An 11,654-nucleotide genomic window follows, 5' to 3' on the forward strand; every position below is an offset into this window, starting at 1 on the left:
GGTCCCAAAGCGCTAGTCAGAGGGCCTTTGTTTGACACCAGATACATCACTGCAGCGGCAAACTGTGTGCTTTGAGACGTCACTCTCACGCTGAGTGCGAGCCATAAATAGCAGAAACGCAGCAGTTCATTTGAAATTCAGTTTGGACGGGTAAGTGCTGTTACCTGTCAAGTCCGACGACACTATATAACGGCCTGCAGATGCTATTCGACACACGTGATGTGTTAAAACTCAGACCTTTACACTATATGCATCAATAACGCTACTCAATTGTGATTACAAAAAGCTCCAGGATTTACAAGCCTGATTGTAATTCGTGATTCTCGCTTTTGTCTAGTGGTCAGATGGTCATTACCACACCTCTGGTGGCTGTTACCAAGACAACTGACGGGCAGACTAAAAGGCATCCAGACGTTTTTTTTTTTGCAGGTTAGGTGTGAAGGGACATTGCGGTGATCGGGTCGAGCATGATGTCATCACCAGCTATTAATAACTCAGGAATTCCACTTCAGGATAAACTTGGTTGATGTGACAGAATTTAACTTTGCTGAATGTACAACCTTGAGAGGCATATTGAATATCAATGATTTCTTTATATAGGCTGTGTTTTTATTATATAAATAATTGCTTTACATGCGCATTTGCTTTTAACTGAATACAAACACAGCAGGTTTTAGGCACCAGAGGACATTCTAGAGGAGAGACAAGTGAAGAAGGAGGGGAAAAAAAGAAAAAAAGACTGCCAGGTTGAGGAACTTAAGTCCCTGGTAACTGTCACGTCTCAGGTATCAGCCGGAGGGGGATTGAGCATCAGCATAGAATATAGGAGCCGTGAGAAGAATAGCAAACGAAACCAGTGTGTCATCACACATTTTTAGACTTTTTATATCGTCTCACACTCAACAGGCCTGTGAACATCCCTGTTATTGTTTCAAGCTCAGGACTGCCTCAGGGAGAGTTGGCTTTTTTATACCAATATCACATAAACAATAATGTGCTGTGCTATATATATATATACAAATACATCCATCAAGCAAGGATAACATTACGACCACTGACAGTTGAAGTGAATAACACTGATCATCTCTTCCTCACGGCACCTGTTAGTGGGTGGGATATATTAGGCAGCAAGTGAACATTTTGTCCTCAAAGGTGGCTAAGCGTAAGGATTTTAGCGAGTTTGACAAGGGCCAAATTGTGACGGCTAGACGACTGGGTCAGAGCATCTCCAAAACTGCAGCTCTTGTGGGCTGTTCCCGGTCTGCAGTGGTCAGTATCTATCAAAAGTGCTCCAAGGAAGGAACAGCGGAGAACCGGCCACAGGGTCATGGGCGGCCAAGGCTCATTGATGGACGTGGGGAGCGAAGGCTGGCCCGTGTGGTCCGATAAAACAGAAGAGCTACTGGAGCTCAAATTGCTCAATAAGTTAATGCTGGATCTGATAGAACGGTGTCAGAATACACAGTGCATCCCAATTTGTTGTGTATGGGGCGGCATAGCCGCTGACCAGTCAGGGTGCCCATGCTGGCCCCTGACCTCGCCGAAAGCACCAACAGTGGCACATGAGCATCAGAACTGGACCACGGAGCAATGGAAGAAGGTGGCCTGGTCTGAGGAATCACGTTTTCTTTTACATCACGTGGATGGCCGTGTGTGTGGCTTACCTGAGGAACACATGGCCCCAGGATGCACTATGGGAAGAAGGCGAGCCGCCGGAGGCAGTGTGATGCTTTGGGCAATGTTCTGCTGGGAAACCTTGGGTCCTGCCATACATGTGGATGTTACTTTGACACGCTCCACCTACCTAAGCATTGTTGCAGATCATGCACACCCTTTCATGGGAACGGTATTCCCTGGTGGCTGTGGCTCTTCCAGCAGGATAATGCTCCTGCCACAAAGTGAAAATGCTTCAGGAATGGTTTGAGGAGCACAACAATGAGTTTGAGATGTTGACTTGGCCTCCAAAGTCCCCAGATCTCAATCCAATCGAGCATCTGTGGGATGTGCTGAACAAACAAGTCCGATCCATGGAGGCCCCACCTCACAATTTACAGGACTTAAAGGATCTGCTGCGAACATCTTGGTGCCAGATACCACAGCACACCTTCAGGGGTCTAGAGGAGTCCATCCCTCGATGGATCAAGACAATATTAGGAAAGTGGTCATTATGTTATGCCAGATCAGTGTATTATGCATTTTACACACACACACACACACACACACACACACACACACACACACACACACACACACCATATATTTTTAGTGAAAATTAAATCAAAGAGGAGTTTCTCAATACCTCTTTCTGGTCTTCCCATAAAAGATTATTCAGTGCATGTTATTCCAAAAGTGAAAAAAACTGTAATCTTTCATCTAAAATGTAATAATGTATCATCTGCAATGACTGTCTTTTTTGGCTTATCACTAAAACACTCAACCAACCACCTGTCATACAGAGCAGATCCATCCTGGTAAGGAAGACCCACTTTCCACAATCCAATCAATAATAATACAAATAAAGATATATATAAAATAATTAAACCCGAAATGCGTCACAAAGGGTTGGATTACATTAATGCTAAATGTGCATTCTGCATTTCACAGTCCATGAAAGAGGAACAAAAAGGTTCAGATTTGGTTTTCTGAAGAAGAAAAAAAAACAATCTTGCATGCCTGACAAAGATTATTATTCTGTAATCCAGGGCAAACATGCTAATACTGCTTCCACTCTTTTGCCAGATTGCTCAGCAGTTCTCCTCATTAAAGAAACACAACACATGCCTCTTAAGAATGACATTTATATATACACACACACCCACACACAAAGACTGTATTTATATACATAATTTCTAGAAAACAACGTACATGAACAGAACTCGTTTGTGAATAACAAAAATAACCTTTAAAAACATGTAAATGTGAAAGTCTTGTAATGCTCAGGTGACCAAAAACTAGGTATTCAGTCCTTAATCTGTTTAAATTGGCCAAAGACGCCACGAGAAAGACGCACTCAAGACTGAACCCTGAGAGGTTTGAGGATTATCAGGTGTGGCTTTCACTGCTGCCAAAGTCCGAGGAGTTGCTCGGAAGTTTCACTTTTCCCCCCCTTGCAATATTTGATCCTTTATTTGTAAGCTTGAGCTTTGCTTAAAAATCTAGTCACAAGACGACAAATTCAAACAACCCTCTGTTATTGATTTACAAAGGAGGAACAAAAAAACAATAAGTGCATAGATAAAGATTTGAGGAAAAGAGCGCACATTAAACTATTCAATAAGAGCCTTTAAGTATCCCAAAATTATCCAAATAACTCATGAGCTTCGTTCAGTTAAGGCCATTTTGTAAAAAGACACAAAATTGGAATATATTCTAGGTTATAATCAACTACAGAAACATAATGTGAGGAGATTTGCACTTGTACATTGGCGGTCTATGGGACAAGTGCACAGTTGCCTCACAGACTTCTATTAAGTGCACTTCTGCACATTTTTGGGTAGCTTTTACAGTTTTGTTTTGGTAACCAGGGATGTCGAAAGAGCTTAACTTGTATAAACTGAGTATAATACCCAAAGTACTCCTTTGATCCCTGTTGAGCTCATTGACGGCAGGGACATAAGGCTTTAAATAGTTGATTTGTGTGTTCATAATATAAATTAAAATCAATCAAAAGTGACATATAAGGGAAAGTAATGGCTCAGGCATGTATTTATACATATAAAAACCTTCATTAAAACAGCAAATAAACGCTGAAAGGTATTACAGTGACAGTCTAACACAATTCTTCGTTCCTTGCTAAGAAACTGCATCATGGTAAAGACCTCCCATCAGCAGGGGGGCGGTATGGAGTGAAAAACAAACTCAAACGTAAACCACATGTGGCCAAGTTTAGAAATCACAGAGGTGGTCTGATTGCTTACAAACAGTCCCAAAAAAAACAACAAAAAAGTCCTTTTGGGTTTCAGATTTAGCGTGATTGTCCATTTACGGGAAGCGAGAGGGTGATGCTGCAGGCTCATTTCCTAAAATTGGAGATGAAACGCTTCATACACTTCCCCCCAAGTGCGTTTTGTGTTTGCAGTGCTTGAAATAAACATCAAAAGGTTTGCAAAATGGTCCTTCATTTCCTCTTGATAGTGAATCGGAGTTCTTAAATTACCCTCAGACAAACAGGAGCAAGATTTGCATTGGGTTGCGTTGAGTTCGTGCTGTAAACCATCCCTAACTCAGAGAGCGAGGTTATAAATCTCCATCTTGAGGGACAAACGTACATTCATTTACTGTCCAATGCACGAAGATCTTCCAAGCTTAAGCTCCATTCGAAAAAAATAGTTTCCATAATGGCTCGTCATCAAAGATTGCCATCATCCAGCATCTTGTTGACTCCTTCACAGATCTTCTGCAAGTGTCCGCGGTAAACTTCCGAAGGTCCATACAGCGTGGCGAGGAAGTCACAGTCGGAGAAGTGATTGAAGACGTGATTGATACGGCCATGAGATTTCGCCGTCAGGTGCCGGTTGATTGCCTGGTGCAGAAGTTCTCGGCAATCGTTGAGTAAGTTGCTCATGACGCGGCGGTCGAAGGTGAAGTCGATCTGGTAGAAGCTAACAGCCGTCATGGCGAGCGTATGCACCTTCTTCCGGAAGCGTTCAACCAACGCAAGCTCCTCGTTGTTGAACTGCCCGTTGCGGTAGAGGACGCCCAACTTGACCACCATTTTAATGAGGTTCTTGATGATCTTCTGGGCCTCCTTGCGGTTGCGCGTGTACTCTTTGGTCACCCGGTACAGCTCATCCAGTACCTCGCTGCTGGTGTCGTCTATGAAGAGATTGGCCACTGACTTAGTCGCCATCTTGCTCATGAGCTTCTTCTGGGCCTGTAGGGCGAGGTTCTTCGTGCTGAACGAGTCCATGATGTCTACGGATGAGACACAAACAAAGAAGCATTCAAAATGAGATTCCCAAACAAGAAAAACTTAAAACGGAGCTGTGGTTTAGCATTCTTCCAAACACCAGTCATGCATCCAAATTGGGACAAGAGATGTTTATCTTGAATGTCTCGCCTGGAAGCGTATATGGAACGACTCCCACGTTGAAGTCAAAACATGCTGAGCGTTGACTCTTGAAATCTAATAACACAATCTAAATGGGAGGAACACAAATCATGCTTGTATATAAGACGTTAAACATTCCTGCTTAAGGAAACCAAACTCATCAAAAAGGTGAGACTTCTTTGTGCACGTTTCCTGTAAACATATATGAATGTGGTGGTCATTCACAAATTTTGTCTGCAGCTAAACAATCCAGCATCCATGCATTTCCGTTCTCACACGGCGAACGCTACACTTTAGAGGCTTTAACAAAACAATGGACTTCCTAAGTCTTGCACAGGCCTGACAGGACAATTTCCCCTTCTTAAAGCGAGCGTTCCCTGGGGGCGCGTTGCACACAACAGAGAGTTGAAGACGTTGAGTCATTGTGATGTATTGTTGCTAATTAAAAAACAAAGTCATTAGGAAGTGATACCGTGAGTGGTCTGAGACCGACGGCTTCCCCAGAACATTGTCTTTTTGCACACACGCCATTTGCATTTCTTTGAAAAGGCACGTTTGATGTGACTCGAATTCCCTGGGAAAAGCTTCATGAGATGGTATCCCTGGTTAGAGGGACTTCTAACGCTGGGTGTTTTGAGAGGATTACACATCGGTCGCTGAGCCTCGTATTAATATCCGTCAAGATCAAAGGTAAATCGTTTGAGAAAAAGACAAGGTGAGATTGTGATAATCTGACAGATTCCTGCCAGGCAATTATGAAACCATTTTGCATGTTAATAACCAGATCTAGATTCATTTGGGCACTAATACATTTCATTCTTCAAACCTCCATCTTAACACCCTGACAGCCAATAAACAACCTACAGCTCCATTGATAAGACTCAAAACTATCCTACAAGGCCAGTAAAATGTGACCAACAGGTATATGTTGGGTCTGAGCCAATGGTGTGAAGAATTGAAGCATTATTAACCAGATCTAGAAATAGAAATTACATTCTTCAAACCTCCATCTAAGGGGGGCCTTAGAAGTCAGTTTCCTATATACATGCACTAACATTTGTATAGAATTTATGTACAAATGGCTTATTTTGTTTACATTTTAAATGTTTTTATGATAAAAATGCAATACCCCACCCATTGGTATCACTATGGTATTTGGTACGGGGGCCCAGCACGATGGTTTGTACCCAGGGCCCAAAATTTGGTGCTACACTGCTGTATGGACTACTTTGATGATGTTTTTATTCCCTTTCTGGACATGGACAGCAAAGTGTGCATAGACTGCATATGCTCTGGGACTAAATATAAAGTATCAAACTGTGTCTGAAGATGAACGGCGGCCTTACGGGTGTGGAACGACATTAGGGTGAGTCATTAATGACAAACATTACCTTTTTGGGTGAAATAACCCTTTAAAAATGTGATATTGAATGACTTACATTAAAGACACACATTTTGCTATATTGTGCCAACAAAAATAGTTCCAAATAAAGCCACGAGACCCTGAGCTGCATCAAACAGTCTGTGTGAATTATCTACATGCAACGGCATAACCATGTCGTGCCCTAATTTGTCTAACGTGTCAAAGAAAACTTCTCACATTCAGTTATGAATAACATCATTACATGATAGCATATTTTCAATTCAAAATGGCAAAATTACATTAAAAAAGGTGACCGTTTTGGGTCGTTAAACCATCCTTTGTAAAACAGTTGTCAAATATTAAATGTTTAGCTAGTTATATCTGATCACACATGCACTCATTCACTGTAAAAGCTAAAAGTGACGTGTTGGAATTCACACTCATCTTCAGTGAACATTAAGCCTCGCCTTCTCAGATCTGATTGGCCGTCATTTTGACATTGACTAGCACTGTAAGACCACTCAAAAAATGGAAAACTGTCATTCTAACAACAAACAGAGTGATGCATAATGGAGAACAGCATTAAGAAATACCATATATTGAGAGGACAATTTGGCCATTTCCAATGAATGCAGAGGCTTTTGTGTTTCCTCTGCATTGCAAAGATGAATTTTGTTGATGATTGGCAACCCTATTGTGTCATTATTCAACTTTAATTTATGGATTAAATGTAAGAATCTAACACAGATTACGCTTTATTTAATTAGGTTAAAAGGCCTTTATAAAAAAGGTAAAAAATGCCCATGAAGGTTAAAAACTTATGGGAAAAACTGCTGCGAATTGACCACCACACAGAACATCAAAAACTTTAGGAGTCAACTGTCTACAGCAGCACTAAATGTGCCAATGTACCAACACACTCAGCAAGATAGTGTCTAATCAGACTATTTCAGTAAGTACAGAGATATCACTATCAACGTCGCACACCCCTAGTCCAAGCCAAGGTATATGCTGGGTCTGAGCCGCTGTGTGAATAACTGAAGCATTATTAGAACCAGATCTAGATGCATTCATTTGGGTGCTGTCAAAATACTCCCACAAAACATATGACACTAAAACCATTCAAAAGAAATCTGGTCTTGGAAGAAATTGGGCCGATACACATCTACAAGCACATCTCAAGAAGATTAAAGTCTTATGTTTTGCACTGCCCAACTGCAGCAGAACAAAATAGCTGAACGCCGGCCAAGCAACAATGGGCAGTAACCAGCTTCACAACATCATCATTAGTGGCGAGTTTTACAAGGGTGGAAACAAAACAAAACACAAAAGCCCATGTATCAACCGAGACTAGTGAGAAACGAGCAACTTCGGACCACAGATATCCCAGCAACGCTCACAGTATTTGATTCACGAGAGGACAAAGAGTCTGTAACAAGACACTGAGGTTTTCAGTTGCTTAGTATCCACCAAGAGCCAAACACTCACCTTCCTGGAGGTATAAGGTTGCGTTCTCCATGATTGGGTAGTGGGAAAGCAAGAGATTGTGGAGGACGTTGGAGAACATTGGAGATCACTGAGCCATGCATGCCCGGCTGTCTGAACTGATTGTTTCAGGTGTGTGAGTGATTTCACCTGTAGGGTTGGCTGTTATCTTCCCTGCTGGTAGATGCTGGAACTACATCTAACAGATTGCTTTCTCAAAGTATACTAAACGTCCTTGATGCCCATCAAGCAATCACACCTTAAGGAACCGAGAAACAAACTTCCTGTAACTGCAAAGGCCAACAAAGGGCCACTGTCTAAACTCAATCTAGCTCTGTTTTCAGGTATGGATTGAGGCAGCACAACCGCAGCAACATGTCTTTAATGTGGTTTTGCTCTTGTCTGCTCTGTTCAGTCTCATCGATCGTCTGCTGTGCAGGGTTTCATGAGCTATAGACAAAATAACATGAAAAATTCACTCTTTTTTTCTGGCCACACAGACCTAGAGAAGCCTGCGGTGCCATGAATTATTCAGCGGTTCCACAAAATAGTCCCACACTTTAATAATGCATGAACCAAATTAGGCATAAGGGTTTGGGTTGACTAAGTGTGTTTTTGTGCAAAGGTTATCAAAGCGTGGAACGTTCATTACGAGAACAAGCTTCTCCGACAGAATTAGTGATCATTATGAGATGCTGAAAAGATGAGCAAAGGCGATTTTTGATTAAATACGGAGTAAAATCTCATGCACTGTTATTATATATTTTTTAATGGCATGAATGAACACCAACTTTCCAGCTCAGAGTAAAAAGAAATTTGACTTTATTTCTTGGAATTGCAACTTTTCACCATTACAACTTCTTGTTTTATACTTTACTGCAACATGTATGCTTTACCCTGAGGTCATAGCATTGAATTGTACCCATATCGGTCAACCACTAGTAGAGTTAAACCGCCTAGGATGGATGTTTTTTTTCTTCTTCCCAGCATCCAATGTCTCCAGACACATACACAACGCCTAGTCAGCATCAATGAGCTTTCATGAACTTTTCCAAGACAACATGTTCTTTACACCCACTTACCTGACTCTCACTTCAAGAGTCAACTTGTATTGAGGATAAAGGCGTTAGGTCTTATATTAGCCCACAATCAATGCCAGTTGACATGCGCCTCAAAGCCCATGATAAAAGCTTACTATTGAGTGCTAAACATAATGAAGGTTTTGGACACATCCCAGACAACTGAAAGAATTCAGACGGTTAATGTCTCCTAGGCTACAACCGAAGCCTCAATGTAAGTGAACTTTGCAGTCCAGTAAATAAGGTCATATCCTCCTGTCTCTGTCAATAAGTTACCGGCTTGTTACCCTTATAGTGCCTCCATTGTATTAATCTAAACATCTCAAATATATTTATTAAACTAGTGTGCATCCCTTACATGATTTGAAATGCAAACACATTTCATTGTTTCAGTTGCTGTCAAATATTTACATATTATTAATAATTCTCATATTGGTTTGTTGTCTATGCATACTATAGAAGCATGATTTCTATTGGTACTCTCATATCAACTGTATGCATTGCTGAATAAATAACATTTAAAATAACCTCCATTAATAATAGCAAAAGCACATGTTCAATGCAAAATTTTTGATTTTTATAAAGACACAGAAGGAAAAAATTAGCATGTTCGTGTGCTCGTGAATGCGCAAGACGCAGAATTTGTGTTATTGAAGACTGTTAGAAACTCACTCACTCACCTCTCGCCTATTTCAACCGGATACTGGACGTCTAATGTGTAACTTTCGTTCCTCAAACCTCCATGTAAACACAGTGACAGCCAGTAAACAACCCACACAAGGATACGATTTAAAACGGCCTTATAATGCGGGTAAAATGTGTCCGACAGGTATGTGTTGGGTCTGAGCCGCTGGTGTGAATAATTGAAGCGTTTTCTTCTCCCTCTTTTCGCGTTTGGTTACCAGAGTTTGTAACCTGACTCCACCTTTTCGAAAAGTTTCAAACTTGAGGGTCCCAGGCGCTCGGTGAGTGACGTTCTAATTGACCAATCGCGTGCGGCTTTGGCTCGCCAGCGGGCCAATCAGAGGGGAGAGAGGTCCGTGCGTCCAGCCTCCCATATGTTTCCCGTCATTATCCTGAGAAAATCCAAGGCTGAAAATTTCCCAGAGGAAATTCTGTTGAACAATGAAGGGGAACTCTCGTAACTAGTGTTTTTTCTTCGGTAAACAAAATGGCTGTCCAGCATAATGACGTTTTAATATGAATGTTTACCTGTAACGTTAATTTCATCGATAATATTTTACCTGAGAATGTTATTATTTATATATGTTAGTTAACGTTAAGTTAACTCTACATTAAGGAATAGCTTAAATAAAAAGGTGCGAGGCAGATTGAGTTTCCAGTTATTCCTCACCGGATGTCTTTGACCTTTTCCGTTTATAAATGGAGCACATTCAAAAACATCCGGTGGCTGTAAATAAACACTAGAAAGTCTTAAAGCATATCCTCTTTAGTGCCTGATAATGCAAACAGCCATAACACCTGCGACCACAGATGGAAATCATCTAGTACAATAATAACACATGGGAAAGTCCCTTTTACATTTAATAATATTTGTATTTATTTTTACAGGGATGCATTACATTATTTTTATTGCCTTCATTACTATTAAAACTATTTTATTAATTTATTTTCTAATTTAGACCTTCCACACTGGTTTTTATGGATGAAAAACAGGGCGCATTATGGGATGTTACACAGCCCGATGGCGCCACCCAGCGCTACAACTTTGTATTGCAGTGTCTGCGTCAAACTTTAAATATCAATTTTCTTCATATCCTTGAACCACATTGGGGTGGGAAAAAAAAAAAAAAAAAAAAAAAAAAAAAAAAAAAAAAATATATATATATATATATATATATATATATATATATATATATATATATATATATATATATATATATATATATATATATATATATATATATATATATATTCGCCCCAATGTGATAAGTTAATAATCAATTATAAGTTATAATTAATAAATATAAAACTATCATTAATTGGGGGTTGGTCAACTGGGAGGTGGCTGTCCCGAATAACCCCTAAATTTCAACTTATGAAAATAATATTGAAATAATTTTTTGCATTTTTTTCCATTGTTGTTTTTAAGTTCTTTGAAGTTATATTTTCTTTGTAACTCATGAAAATTTATGCAAAAAAATAAATAAACACCTGTTCTGCGTTTTCACGTCATGTCTATAAAAAAGTGTGTTTTAGTCCACTTGCTGAGACTGATTTTAAATACAACCCTACATTATTATTATTATTTTTTTCAAGAAATATTCCTGTCTCTCTTTCTCTCTCCATCATTTTGAGGTCAATTTGTCAATAAGCCTGAAAATATGTCTGTAAGTTTAAGGAACAAACATCTTTTTCTGCAATTAAGCAAACTTTTTTGGGTGTTATTCCATAAAATGTGTGTACAACTGTTCAGAACTGTGATAGCTAACTGTGTGTTGATTAGCATCTTAGCTAGGCTTATCTAAAATGGTCTCTACTGAAACAGCCATGTTACACATAATCCTTTATTTGGGGGAAATTAACAAAATCTTAATTATTGCAAATCATTAGTATTTCAGTATGTTTTAGTAGGCTAGTGTTTTATATGAGTTCAAATTCTGTTTTCTACTAAAACATGTCTACCGAAATATGGGATGCTTTATCAAAAATAAAG

At 39.9% G+C, this 11,654-nt stretch overlaps 1 protein-coding gene across 2 annotated transcripts; it reads right to left on the reverse strand.

The window, feature by feature from the left end:
- Positions 1–2,782: 2,782 nt before the first annotated feature.
- On the reverse strand, positions 2,783–9,948 carry tnfaip8l1 (tumor necrosis factor, alpha-induced protein 8-like 1). Of its 2 annotated transcripts, none has more exons than XM_067415351.1 (2): positions 9,658–9,948; positions 2,783–4,914 (listed from the first exon to the last, which is right to left on the reverse strand). In XM_067415351.1, the coding sequence occupies exon 2, from the start codon at positions 4,907–4,909 to the stop codon at positions 4,349–4,351; it is 561 nt and encodes a 186-aa protein (XP_067271452.1). In that variant the 5' UTR covers positions 4,910–4,914; positions 9,658–9,948; the 3' UTR covers positions 2,783–4,348. The 2 variants fall into 2 exon arrangements, with proteins under 2 accessions (XP_067271452.1, XP_067271451.1); XM_067415350.1 differs by lacking the exon at positions 9,658–9,948 and adding an exon at positions 7,902–8,453.
- Positions 9,949–11,654: the final 1,706 nt, after the last annotated feature.

This window comes from Pseudorasbora parva, chromosome 14 (genome assembly GCF_024679245.1).
Source record: "Pseudorasbora parva isolate DD20220531a chromosome 14, ASM2467924v1, whole genome shotgun sequence".
NCBI classification, from domain to species: domain Eukaryota; kingdom Metazoa; phylum Chordata; class Actinopteri; order Cypriniformes; family Gobionidae; genus Pseudorasbora; species Pseudorasbora parva.